The 14581-nt window shown below is 45.6% G+C and overlaps 1 protein-coding gene across 1 annotated transcript in view; it reads right to left on the reverse strand.

Annotated features, from left to right (window-relative positions):
• Positions 1 to 14581, reverse strand: part of LOC115149109 (RNA-binding protein Musashi homolog 2-like) — a 256896-nt gene that overhangs the window by 169039 nt on the left and 73276 nt on the right. The window contains exon 3 of the mRNA XM_029691634.1: positions 3988 to 4036. Coding sequence (XP_029547494.1) covers positions 3988 to 4036 — 49 coding nt within the window. The remainder of the gene's footprint in view (positions 1 to 3987; positions 4037 to 14581) is intronic.

Raw genomic sequence — 14581 nt, forward strand, 5'->3', positions numbered from 1 at the left:
AGTTAAAAAGTAAGACAAACATTTGAATAAACACAAAATAACAATTACGAGCCTATTTACAAGGAGTACCTGTACCGAGTCAATGTGCAGGGGTACGAAGTAGTTCAGGTAGTTGAGGTAATATGTACATGTAGGTAGGGGTAAAAGTGACTAGGCAATCAGGATAGATAATAAACAGAGTAACAGCAGCATATAGTGTGAAAGAGTGTGTGTGAGCGTATGTAGTGTGTGTGTGTGTGTGTGTGTGTGTGTGTGTGTGTGTGTGTGTGTGTGTGTGTGTGTGTGTGTGTGTTGGAGTGTCAGTGTAGTATGTGTGTGTGGGTAGAGTCTAGTGAGTGTGCATAGAGCCGGTTCATCTCTTCAATCTAAGCGTACAGGAAAATGTGTGCTCTCAGGCCTGGAGGGAAGCTAAAGTCATTCGGCTACCCAAGAATAGCAAAGCACCCTTTCCTGGCTCAAACAGCTGACCAATCAGCCTGTTACCAACCCTCACACTATGCCTAAACCGGGCGTGCGCGTGCATCCGTGTGCGCAAATTGATTTTGTCCCCCCACACCAAACGCGATCACGACACGCAGGTTGAAATATTAAAACAAACTCTGAACCAATTATATTAATTTGGGGACAGGTCGAAAAGCATTAAACATTTATGGAAATTTAGCTAGCTTGCAGTTGCTAGCTATTTTGTCCTATTTAGATAGCTAGCTTGCTGTTGCTAGGTCATTTGTCCTGGGATATACACATTGAGTTGTTATTTTACCTGAAATGCAGAAGGTCCTCTACTCCGACAATTAATTCACACATAAAAAAGGTAAACCGAATCGTTTCTAGTCATCTCTCCTCCTTCCAGGCCTTTTCTTCTTTGGACTTTATATGGCGATTGGCAACTAACTTTCATAAGGTGTATTACCAAAACCGACCTCCATTCATCTTTGTTGGACCATATACAATGCTATTTAACAGCAAGCAAAATGTTCAGCATGCTTTTAGGGAGGGGCATTCAACATGTACGGCACTTACACAAATTAATGATGATTGGCTTAGAGAAATTGATAATAAAAAGATGGTGGGAGCTGTTTTGTTAGACTTCAGTGCAGCTTTTCACATGATCGATCATACCGTATGTGTTATGGCTATATAACCTGCTATATTGTGGATCGAGAGATACCGTCTAACAGAACACAGAGGGAATTCTTTATTGGAAGCCTCTCCAACATAATACAGATAAAGTCAGACATTCCCCAGGGCAGCTGTCTAGGCCCCTTACTTTTTAAAATCTTTACTAATGACCTGTCCCTGGCTTTGAGTAAAGCCTATGTGTCTATGTACTGTATGCTGATGATTCAACACAATACACATCAGCTACCACAGCAAGTGAAATCACTGCAACACTTAACAAAGAGCTGCAGTCAGTTTCAGAATGGGTGATAAGAAATAAATTAGTCCTACATATTTCAAAAACTAAAATCATTCACTAAACCCTAAACCTCAACTAAATATTGTAATGAATAATGTGGAAATTGAGGAGACTAAACTGCTTGGAGTAACCCTGGATTGTAAACTGTCATGGTCAAAACATAATGATACAACCATAACTAAGATGGGGAGAGGTCTATAATAAACGTACACAGAGGGCTAACATTAATAATATGCATGTCAATCTCTCCTGGCTCTAAGTAGAGGAGAGATTGACTGCATCACTACTTGTATTTGTGAGAAGTATTGACATGTTGAATGCACCGAGCTGTCTGTTTAAACTACTAGCACACAGCTCGGACACCCATGCATACCCCACAAGACATGCCACCAGTCCCCAAATCTAGAACAGACTATGGGAGGCGCACAGCACTACATAGAGACTTGACTACATGCAACTCTATTCCACATCAAGTAACTTATGCAAGCAGTAGAATCAGATTTATAAAACAGAAAAAAATAGACCTTATGGTACAGCAGGGACTGTGAAGAGACACACACATACACACACACACACACACATGATAACATACGCACTATACAGACATGTACACATGGATTTTATGTTGTAGATATGTGGTAGTAGAGTAGCGGCCTGAGAATACACACTTCATTTGTTGTGAAATCTGTTGTGAATGTATTGCAATATTTTAAATATTGTATAATTTTGCTGGACCACATAAAGAGTTGCTGTTGCCTTGGCAGGAACTAATGGGGATCTATAATAAATACAAATACAAGAGAGTCAGTGCAAACAAAAAGGGGGTCAATGCAAATTGTCATGGTAGCCATTTGATTAACTGTTCAGCAGTCTGCTGGCTTGGGAGTAGAAGCTGTTCATGAGCCTTTTGGTCCGGTACCGCTGTCCGGTACCACTTGCCGTACGGTAGCAGAGAGAACAGTCTTTGATTTAGGTGGCTGGAGTCTTTGACAATTTTTAGGGCTTCCTCTGACATACCCTGCTATAGAGGTCCTGGACGGCAGGGAGCTTGGCCCAAGTGATGTACTGGGCCGTATGCACTACCCACTGTAGCACCTTACGGTCAGATGCCAAGCAGATCATACCAAGCGGTGATCCAGCTAGTCAAGATGCTCTCAATGGTGCAGCTGGAAAACTTTTTGAGGATCTGAGGCCTAAGCCAAATCTTTTCAGCCTCCTGAGGGGGAAGAGATGTTTTCGTGCCCTCTTCAAGACTGTGTTGGTGTGTTTGGACCATGATAGGTCCTTAGTGATGTGGACACCGAGGAACTTGAAGCTTTTGGCCCGCTCCACTACAGCCTTGTTGGGTTAACTCACAATGTAATGCGTAAAGCCGCAACAAGCTTTTCTTCCACTACACAACGACCCGTCGATGTGAATGTTTCTTGTTTCCTGTAGTCCACGATCAGCTATTTTGTGTTGCTGACGTTGAGTCAGAGGTTGATGTCATGGCACCACACTGACAGGTCTCTGACCTCCTCCCTATAGGCTCTCATCATGGTCGGTGATCAGGCCTACCACCGTCGTTTTGTCTGCAAACTTAATGATGGTGTCGTGGGTGAACAGGGAGTACAGGAGAGGACTAAGCACGGGCCCCCTCAATGGCTGCACTACTGTGGCCTTTATAGTGTCCATACTATCATCACATCAGCATTGCTACACATCACTGTGGACCACAGGAACAATAACAGAGGCACTATGTCTGTCTGTCTATCGGCTGTAGACTATATTAGATGTTTTAGTGTCTTTTAGCCTGCTATTGGTTAGTGGTTAGTGGTCCTGGCAAATCAGATCACATTTTATTTGTCACATGCGCCGAATAGAACAGGTGTAGTAGATCTTACCGTGAAATGCTTACTCATAAGCCCTTAACCAACAATGCAGTTCAAGAAATAGAGTTAATATAATATTAACTAAATAAACAAAAGCAACAAAAAAAAATCGAATCAATCAAAAAGTAACACAAGTAATGTACATAACCATAACGAGGCTATATACAGGGCACAGTGTCTGGTGGTGCTATTGTAATTCAGGGAAGGAGAGGGAGACAGTCTGTCTTTGGAAAGTCCTCTGCCTTAGAGAAGCCTCCCCCTAATCCCAGATAAAGAGCAGATAAGAGAGAGATAAAGACAGCACTGCTCCTGGGCCTTATCTCTGCTATTATCTCCCAGCGCAGCGACCGGTAGCACTAGAGCCAGGCAGCAGGTAGGCAGCACCCTCGGCTGGCTCCATAACCCCCTACAGACACCCAGAGAGGAAGAGCCCAAGTTTGTTCCTACACAACACCCACCACCATCTATAACATCAGTCACACCTCATCCAGGTCGAAGGTTTTAAATACCACTATATTGATTTTTAAAGGATGTTTTCCAGTGCTTGGATAAGCACTGTAACAAGCTGGCACCATGTGAAATGAATCACCCTTGTGTTGTTTACAAGGGAAACTGCCACAGAAATGTACTATTTTCTGTCACATGAATACACATAAAAGAAAAACACAGGGGAGGGTAATATATGGATGGTGGACTTACCTCTATGTCTGTTTGTAGTTTTATCAAACATGAGCATGGCGTCTTCTACCTGAAAGACCAAAGAGGAAAACAGACATTAGTCTAAAGGCAGAAAGGAGAGACATGGACAAGAAATACAATGGTGATGGCCTCTGTAGTGTGGAAAAGATGCAAAGATGCTGACAAGTAAAAGAGGGCAAATAGTGTGTATCCTTCAATGGGGGACAATGGACAGTCTTCCTTATGGAACCATAGACAGTTAGAGCCAACCAAGCAGAGACACCTCACTGCACCAACCAACCCCAGCCTCCTCTGCTCTGCCACCAGGCAGCAACATGATCCATAATGATATTAACTCTCATCATGCTGGTCAATAAAGCCACACAGAGAGACACAGACGGCAAATGTTTATTCTCACACATCTCACGACAGATTGTAAAACAGAAATCTGTTCCCTATAATTCAGAAGAAGTGCTTAAAAACAGATTTAGGCCCACTCATTTTCATTGTGGTTTCTCGTTGAGAGAACAATAAAAAAGCGAGATGGGGGAAAAAATTGGAGGAGAAAAAAAACTGCACCAGACAAAACCACAGAGGGGGAGATAAGGTATCTCAATGTCACTGTGCACCACACATTCCCTGGTTACGGTCGCTAGGTAACGTGTGGTGTGGAGAGGAGCAGGCTGGGTCCTGGGGAGGCAGTGCGGTGTGGTCCGGTGGGTGGTGAGTTCAGGGCGGCAAGGCGCGGTGGGGGGGAGGGTGGCAGGGCTGGCTGGTAGAGGAGGGCCATGGGGAGTGAGGGAGGAGATGGGAAGAGACAGGAACAGGGGGATCTGATAGAAGTGTTTGACTGGATAAAGAGGAGCTCTGCCAGGCCATGCCACACTGCTGCAGCCACACTACTGCAACGCTGCCACCCTGCCACAGGATGTAGGCACCAGTCTACTCTAGAGCTCTACCACACACCTGCCAGTGTTGCTGTACTATAACCACCTCCGAATGGACATGGACCTAAACCACCTGCTTATACGGCCGGGTGGGAAAAAAGACAATTGGATGATATATGTCCTCTAGGATTTCCTCTTTTCACACCTATAGTCATCCAATTCCCTAGAACACATTTCTGATGAAGAATACAGCTTACTGTACAGTGGTAAATAGTAGTATGTTTCCCTGAGGCTGACATATAATGTCTAGTACAAATGGCCAGTGGCAACGCTAACACATCTTTGTAAATAATTTGGCCTATAGGCCATCAATTCTGTGTATTATAGGCCTCCCACATTCAGTGATGTTAAGATATCCGTGTGTCTGTCTGTCTGTTATTATGACACCTCAGTGGGAGGACAGGTTTGTCAGGCAGCCTATTCAACGCAGGACACAAGTTCAGCGGTGATGGAGTGTTTCACAGTGCGTGCACATCATGAGAGGGTCACACTCCAGCGGCCCGACCGACGCTCGTTGCATTCTCTCTCTCTCCTCTCCCCAAGTCTATAGAAGCATCTCCTCTGCTTCAGGGCTTTTCAATGCAGCCATTCAGGCAGAGCACAACTCTGTGGCTCCATCTGATAGAAGGTTAAGGACCTCTTCACTGCTCACACAAAACCCCTCCACACAGAGGTGAAGCCCAGTCTCACTCTAGGGAAGGAGAAATCTCTCTCTTTCTCTCTCTCTACCATCCTCCTCCCTTCTCTCACTCTTTCCTTTCTCCTGGCTGGGTGCAAAGAAAGGTTCAGAGGATAATGGCTGTCTTATCACTATGTAAAAGGGGAGTGGGGACTCCAGCGGAGTGGCTGGCCTTTTGTGACAATGAAGAAAAGAGCCCCAGTCTATTTCTTCAGTGTGTGGTACGTTAGCTATAGACTGGAGCACTGCAGTCCTCTGGCTTTGTGTCCACCAAGAAAGAGCACCACGCTCTTTCTTGGGGCCAAGAAGCAAAATCTGGGGCCAAGGAGCAAAATCAGTTCACCGTTAATAAATAAAGCTCATGACAAAATGCGTTCATTGAGTTACCGCTACACAAACACACTTTACAGGAGAGCGTACACACATGGCTGTTGTGCTAACGCCTACATGGCAGCCAGTTAGAATGAGGCAGTGCAGGCCAGGTGAAACACGTACAGCCAGTTAGAATGAGGTAGTGCAGGCCAGGTGAAACACGTACAGCCAGTTAGAATGAGGCAGTGCAGGCCAGGTGAAACAAGTACAGCCAGTGACACCGTCACTTCCCACCAAGCAGAACATAAAATGCCAACCGTTACCAGCTTGTATCTAGTTGGATTTCGAGCTTGTGCTAGCTAGGGTGATTTACTAAATACCTGCAGAGGTTGAACCTGAGGACAAGGTGGGTTGAGAGTGTATGAGAATGCAGATTGACTCAGGTGGAGGAGATTTGCAGTCAAAGCAGGAAAAACACAAAGGGAAGGTAATCAAACCCTTGTTTAGATCCCAGGACCCCTGGGTGAAGGCTAATCCTGTTTCTGTCAGATAATATGATGCTAAACGTCCACTCCTGGACAACCTTTCCACCCGGGCCAATAAATCAACCAAATCCATACATAAGACAAACATGACAGAAACGCCCAGTCGGTCAGGAATTCAAATGGGCTGCTGTTTGAATTATTTATCAGAGAACAGAAGCATCAATAAGGAAAGAGACATGTAGCGTTTTTGGGCTGAAAAAGCGGCAGCGATAGGGGGAGATTTAAGAGCTAAGGAAATGCACTATGACAGCAGTTTAGATCAGCAGCAATCCCCCTATTATTTCCATTCAGCACACAACAGCGAGGCATCAGAGGTTTCCCTGGGATCCGGGACTAAAACCACCATAGTTCACATTCACTGGGACTGGAACACACTGAAGTCTCTGTTGCAACACAATAGGGGAATGATTTTTATGTGACTATTTTGAATCCCTTCTGGTCTACGTCAATGCCCAGTCAGGCCAGAGAAAAGAGAGGAAAAGGCAAAGGAGGGAATCCAAGAAAAGATTTTCTTGTTTCATGAGATTGCTGTGTTTTATTAGTCATGAGGGGCAGGCAGAGTGCAGACTACTGATGCTCTGGGTCACAGAAGGGTCACGGAGAGAAGATAACTGAACACGCTGTCAATGACGTTGACGGACTATGGGTCTTCTTTCTAATTACATTATTTTACATTGCTCTAAATTAACAAAGCGGCGATAGCTGCTTCAATGACAATGGACAAACTAATGACAATCCTCTCAATTATTTATTTTACAGAGAAAATATATATCATTGTCTTTCAGCTTTTGTCCCTGCAATGTGCAGCATGTACACTCTAGTGGTTTTAGTAATAGTGCTATAACAAGGAGCAGCAGGCCAAACTTAACTTCCAGGAAACCGTTGTAATTAAACAGCAGTGAGGGAGGTGACAGAGCCACACAACATGTCTGACACACCCCCCTCCCCTTCAGTACAGGGACACCATGAAGACAGCAGGGTTGTCTCATAGCAACCAGGCATTTGGTCGTGTCAACGGGAACAGGAGAGCAGACCAACATAACTTTACTCCACTCAGGCAGCAAAGCCGCCCACTGTGTCCCTGAACAGAGCAGAGCAGACACTAGAGTAGGAGTGGTCATGGTGCGTCCAACCCACACAGAACTACTGGTATGCAAGGCTACACCAGGGACCTGAACCAGTGCTGCTAGAAACTTCCTGACCCCCTCAGGCTGGGAGGCAGCCCTTCAAAAGATGCTTCAGACACTAATGTTCCATACTTGCTGTGCTCCCATCTTGACTTACTGTCTACTAGTCTGTGTTGGTGGGTGGAAACTCTCACGTACTAGAAAGCATCACTTCATGGGATCAATTCTCCTCGGTGAAAAGAGTGATGGTAAATGACCTGCAGCTTAGCTGACCCTCACTGTAGTCTATTGTCCCACACCTCAACCCCTTTCACCTCACTGTAGTCTATTGTCCCTCATCTCGACTCCTTTCATCTCACTGTAGTCTATTGTCCCTCATCTCAACCCCTTTCACCTCACTGTAGTCTATTGTCCCTCATCTCGACTCCTTTCACCTCACTGTAGTCTATTGTCCCTCATCTCGACTCCTTTCACCTCACTGTAGTCTATTGTCCCTCATCTCGACTCCTTTCACCTCACTGTAGTCTATTGTCCCTCATCTCGACTCCTTTCACCTCACTGTAATCTATTGTCCCTCATCTCGACTCCATTCACCTCACTGTAGTCTATTGTCCCTCATCTCGACTCCTTTCACCTCACTGTAGTCTATTGTCCCTCATCTCGACTCCTTTCACCTCACTGTAGTCTAATGTCCCTCATCTCAACTCCTTTCAACTCACTGTAGTCTAATGTCCCTCATCTCGACTCCTTTCACCTCACTGTAGTCTAATGTCCCTCATCTCAACCCCTTTCACCTCACTGTAGTCTATTGTCCCTCATCTCGACTCCTTTCACCTCACTGTAGTCTATTGTCCCTCATCTCGACTCCTTTCACCTCACTGTAATCTTTTGTCCCTCATCTCAACCCCTTTCACCTCACTGTAGTCTATTGTCCCTCATCTCGACTCCTTTCAACTCACTGTAGTCTAATGTCCCTCATCTCAACTCCTTTCAACTCACTGTAGTCTAATGTCCCTCATCTCGACTCCTTTCATCTCACTGTAGTCTATTGTCCCTCATCTCGACTCCTTTCACCTCACTGTAGTCTATTGTCCCTCATCTCAACCCCTTTCACCTCACTGTAGTCTATTGTCCCTCATCTCAACCCCTTTCATCTCACTGTAGTCTATTGTCCCTCATCTCGACTCCTTTCACCTCACTGTAGTCTATTGTCCCTCATCTCGACTCCTTTCACCTCACTGTAGTCTATTGTCTCTCATCTCAACCCCTTTCACCTCACTGTAGTCTATTGTCCCTCATCTCGACTCCTTTCACCTCACTGTAGTCTATTGTCCCTCATCTCAACCCCTTTCACCTCACTGTAGTCTATTGTCCCTCATCTCGACTCCTTTCACCTCACTGTAATCTATTGTCCCTCATCTCGACTCCTTTCACCTCACTGTAGTCTAATGTCCCTCATCTCGACTCCTTTCACCTCACTGTAGTCTATTGTCCCTCATCTCAACCCCTTTCACCTCACTGTAGTCTATTGTCCCTCATCTCGACTCCTTTCACCTCACTGTAGCCTATTGTCCCTCATCTCAACCCCTTTCACCTCACTGTAGTCTAATGTCCCTCATCTCGACTCCTTTCACCTCACTGTAGTCTATTGTCCCTCATCTCAACCCCTTTCACCTCACTGTAGTCTATTGTCCCTCATCTCAACCCCTTTCAACTCACTGTAGTCTATTGTCCCTCATCTCAACCCCTTTCACCTCACTGTAGTCTATTGTCCCTCATCTCGACTCCTTTCACCTCACTGTAGCCTATTGTCCCTCATCTCAACCCCTTTCACCTCACTGTAGTCTAATGTCCCTCATCTCGACTCCTTTCACCTCACTGTAGTCTATTGTCCCTCATCTCAACCCCTTTCACCTCACTGTAGTCTATTGTCCCTCATCTCAACCCCTTTCAACTCACTGTAGCCTATTGTCCCTCATCTCAACCCCTTTCACCTCACTGTAGTCTAATGTCCCTCATCTCGACTCCTTTCACCTCACTGTAGTCTATTGTCCCTCATCTCAACCCCTTTCACCTCACTGTAGTCTATTGTCCCTCATCTCAACCCCTTTCACCTCACTGTAGTCTATTGTCCCTCATCTCGACTCCTTTCACCTCACTGTAATCTATTGTCCCTCATCTCGACTCCTTTCACCTCACTGTAGTCTATTGTCCCTCATCTCAACCCCTTTCACCTCACTGTAGTCTATTGTCCCTCATCTCGACTCCTTTCACCTCACTGTAGTCTATTGTCCCTCATCTCAACCCCTTTCAACTCACTGTAGTCTATTGTCCCTCATCTCGACTCCTTTCACCTCACTGTAGTCTATTGTCTCTCATCTCGACTCCTTTCACCTCACTGTAGTCTATTGTCCCTCATCTCGACTCCTTTCACCTCACTGTAGCCTATTGTCCCTCATCTCAACCCCTTTCACCTCACTGTAGTCTAATGTCCCTCATCTCGACTCCTTTCACCTCACTGTAGTCTATTGTCCCTCATCTCGACTCCTTTCACCTCACTGTAGTCTATTGTCCCTCATCTCAACCCCTTTCACCTCACTGTAGTCTATTGTCCCTCATCTCGACTCCTTTCACCTCACTGTAGTCTATTGTCCCTCATCTCAACCCCTTTCAACTCACTGTAGTCTATTGTCCCTCATCTTAACCCCTTTCACCTCACTGTAGTCTATTGTCCCTCATCTCAACCCCTTTCACCTCACTGTAGTCTATTGTCCCTCATCTCGACTCCTTTCACCTCACTGTAATCTATTGTCCCTCATCTCGACTCCTTTCACCTCACTGTAGTCTATTGTCCCTCATCTCAACCCCTTTCAACTCACTGTAGTCTATTGTCCCTCATCTTAACCCCTTTCACCTCACTGTAGTCTATTGTCCCTCATCTCAACCCCTTTCACCTCACTGTAGTCTATTGTCCCTCATCTCGACTCCTTTCACCTCACTGTAATCTATTGTCCCTCATCTCGACTCCTTTCACCTCACTGTAGTCTATTGTCCCTCATCTCGACTCCTTTCACCTCACTGTAGTCTATTGTCCCTCATCTCAACCCCTTTCACCTCACTGTAGTCTATTGTCCCTCATCTCGACTCCTTTCACCTCACTGTAGTCTATTGTCCCTCATCTCAACCCCTTTCACCTCACTGTAGTCTATTGTCTCTCATCTCAACCCCTTTCACCTCACTGTAGTCTATTGTCCCTCATCTCGACTCCTTTCACCTCACTGTAGTCTATTGTCTACCTCTAGCCTTCCCTGTAGCTCAGTTGGTAGAGCATGGTGTTTGCAACACCAGGGTTGTGGGTTCGATTCCCACGGGGGGCCAGCACAGAAAAAAAAAATGTATGATATGTATGAAATGTATGCGTTCACTACTGTAAGTCGCTCTGGATAAGAGCGTCTGCTAAATGACTAAAATGTAAAAAAAAATGTAATTGTCCCTCATCTCGACTCCTTTCACCTCACTGTAGTCTATTGTCCCTCATCTCAACCCCTTTCACCTCACTGTAGTCTATTGTCCCTCATCTCAACTCCTTTCACCTCACTGTAGTCTATTGTCCCTCATCTCAACTCCTTTCACCTCACTGTAGTCTATTGTCCCTATTCTCGACTCCTTTCATCTCACTGTAGTCTATTGTCCCTCATCTCAACCCCTTTCACCTCACTGTAGTCTATTGTCCCTCATCTCAACCCCTTTCACCTCACTGTAGTCTATTGTCCCACACCTCGACTCCTTTCACCTCACTGTAATCTATTGTCCCTCATCTCGACTCCTTTCACCTCACTGTAGTCTATTGTCCCTCATCTCAACCCCTTTCACCTCACTGTAGTCTATTGTCCCTCATCTCGACTCCTTTCACCTCACTGTAGTCTATTGTCCCTCATCTCAACCCCTTTTACCTCACTGTAGTCTATTGTCCCACACCTCGACTCCTTTCACCTCACTGTAATCTATTGTCCCTCATCTCGACTCCTTTCACCTCACTGTAGTCTATTGTCCCTCATCTCAACCCCTTTCACCTCACTGTAGTCTAATGTCCCTCATCTCGACTCCTTTCACCTCACTGTAGTCTATTGTCCCTCATCTCAACTCCTTTCACCTCACTGTAGTCTATTGTCCCTCATCTCAACCCCTTTCACCTCACTGTAGTCTATTGTCCCTCATCTCGACTCCTTTCACCTCACTGTAGTCTATTGTCCCTCATCTCAACCCCTTTCACCTCACTGTAGCCTATTGTCCCTCATCTCGACTCCTTTCACCTCACTGTAGTCTATTGTCCCTCATCTCGACTCCTTTCACCTCACTGTAGTCCATTGACCCACACCTCAACCCCATTCACACTTACCTGGTCATGATGACACACATCGGTGTATCTGTCATATATCTATATTTCATTTTATGTTTTACTTCACCTTTATTTAACCAGGTAGTCCAGTTGAGAACAAGTTCTCATTTACAACTGTGACCTGGCCAAGATAAAGCAAAGCAGTGCGACAAACAATACAACACAGAGTTACACATAAACAAACGTAGTCAATAACACAATAGAAAATAAAAATAGAAAAATCTATGTACAAATGTAGAAGAGTAGGGAGGTAGGCAATAAATAGGCCATAGAGGCAAATATAATTACAATTTACCATTAATACTGGAGTGCTAGATGTGCAGATGATGTTGTGCAAGTAGAGATACTGGGGTGCAAAAGAGCAAGAGGGTAAGTAATAATATGGGGATGAGGTAGTTGGGTGTGGTATTTACAGATTGGCTGTGTACAGGTACAGTGATCGGTAAGCTGACACTTAAAGTTAGAGAGGGAGATATAAGACTCCAGCTTCAGTGATTTTTGCAATTCGTTCCAGTCATTGGTAGCAGAGAACTGGAAGGAAAGGCGGCCAAAGTAAGTGTTGGCTTTGGGGATGACCAGTGCAATATACATGCTGGAGCGCGTGCTACGGTGACCAGTGAGCTGAGATAAGGTGGGGCTTTACCGAGCAAAGACTTATAGATGATCTGGAGCCAGTGGGTTTGGCGACGGATATGTAGTCAGGGCCAGCCAACGAGAGCATACAAGTCGCAGTGGTGGGTAGTATATGGGGCTTTGGTGACAAAACGGATGGCATGTGATAGACTGCATCCAATTTCTTGAGTAGAGGGTTGGAGGCTATTTTGTAAATGACATCGCCGAAGTCGAGGATCGGAAGGATAGTCAGTTTTCCGAGGGTATGTTTGGCAGCATGACTGAAGGAGGCTTTGTTGCGAAATAGGAATCCGATTCTAGATTTAATTTTGGATTGGAGATGCTTAATGTGAATCTAGGAGGAGAGTTTACAGTCCAACCAGACATAAGTCAGAACCGTCCAGAGTAGTGATGCTAGACAGGCAGGCAGGTGCTGGCAGCGATCGGTTGAAGAGCATGCATTTAGTTTTACTAGCATTTATGAGCAGTTGGAGGCCACGGAAGGAGAGTTGTTTGGCATTGAAGCTCATTTGGAGGTTTGTTAACACAGTGTACAAAGAAGGGCCAGAAGTATACAGAACGGTGTCGTCTGTGTAGAGGTGGATCAGAGAATCACCAGCAGCAAGAGCGAAATCATTGATGTATACAGACAAAAGAGTCGGCCCAAGAATTGAACCCTGTGGAACCCCCATAGAGACTGCCAGAGGTCCGGACAACAGACCCTCTGATTTGACCCACTGAACTCTGTCTGAGAAGTAGTTGGCGAACCAGGCGAGGCAGTCATTTGAGAAGCCAAGGCTGTTGAGTCTGCTGATAAGAATGCAGTGATTGACAGAGTCGAAAGCCTTGGCCAGGTCAATGAAGACGGTTGCACAGTACTGTCTTTTATCAATGGTGGTTATGATATCGTTTAGGACCTTGAGCGTGGCTGAGGTGCACCCATGACCAGCTTGGAAACCAGATAGCATAGTGGAGAAGGTACGGTGGGATTCGAAATGGTCGGTGATCTGTTTGTTAACTTGACTTTAGAAGATTTTAGAAATGCAGGGCAGGATGGATATAGGTCTATAACAGTTTGGGTCTAGAGTGTCTCCCCTTTGAAGAGGGGGATGACAGCGGCAGCTTTCCAATCTTTGGGGATCTCAGACGATACGAAAGAGAGGTTGAATAGGTTAGTAATAGGGGTTGCAACAATTTCGGCAGATAAATTTAGAAAGAGAGGGTCCAGATTGTATAGCCCAGCTGATTTGTAGGGATCCAGAATTTGCAGCTCTTTCAGAACATCAGCTGTCTGGATTTGGGTGAAGGAGAAGCGGGTGATGACAGTGTTTCCTATCCTCAGTGCGGTGGGCAGCTGGGAGGAGGTCCTCTTATTCTCCATGGACTTTACAGTGTCCCAAAGCTTTTTGGAATTAGTGCTACAGGAAGCACATTTCTGTTTGAAAAAGCTAGCCTTAGCTTTGCTAACTGACTGAGTATATTGGTTCCTGACTTCCCTGAAAGTTGCATATTGCCGGGGCTATTCGATGCTAATGCAGAACGCCACAGGATGTTTTTGTGTTGGTCAAGGGCAGTTCTACATTTTCTGAATGGGGCATGCTTATTTAAAAAGGAGAGGATAGCACTTTTAAAGAGCAACCAGGCATACAGAAGGGGTGAGGTCAATATCCATCCGAGATACCCGGGCCAGGTCAATTAGAAAGGCCTGCTCGCTGAAGTGTTTTAGGGAGCTTTTGACAGTGATGAGGGGTGGTTGTTTGACCGCGGACCCATTACGCACGCAGGCAATGAGGCAGTGATCGCTGAGGTCCTGGTTGAAGACAGCAGAGGTGTATTTAGAGGGCAAGTTGGCCAGGATGATATCTAAGAGGGTGCCCATGGTTACGGATTTAGGGTTGTACCTGGTAGGTTCCTTGATAATTTGTGTGAGATTGAGGGCATCTAGTAGGACGGCCGGGGTGTTAAGCATGTCCCAGTTTAGGTCACCTAACAGT

Source organism: Salmo trutta, chromosome 15 (genome assembly GCF_901001165.1).
Source record: "Salmo trutta chromosome 15, fSalTru1.1, whole genome shotgun sequence".
NCBI lineage: Eukaryota > Metazoa > Chordata > Actinopteri > Salmoniformes > Salmonidae > Salmo > Salmo trutta.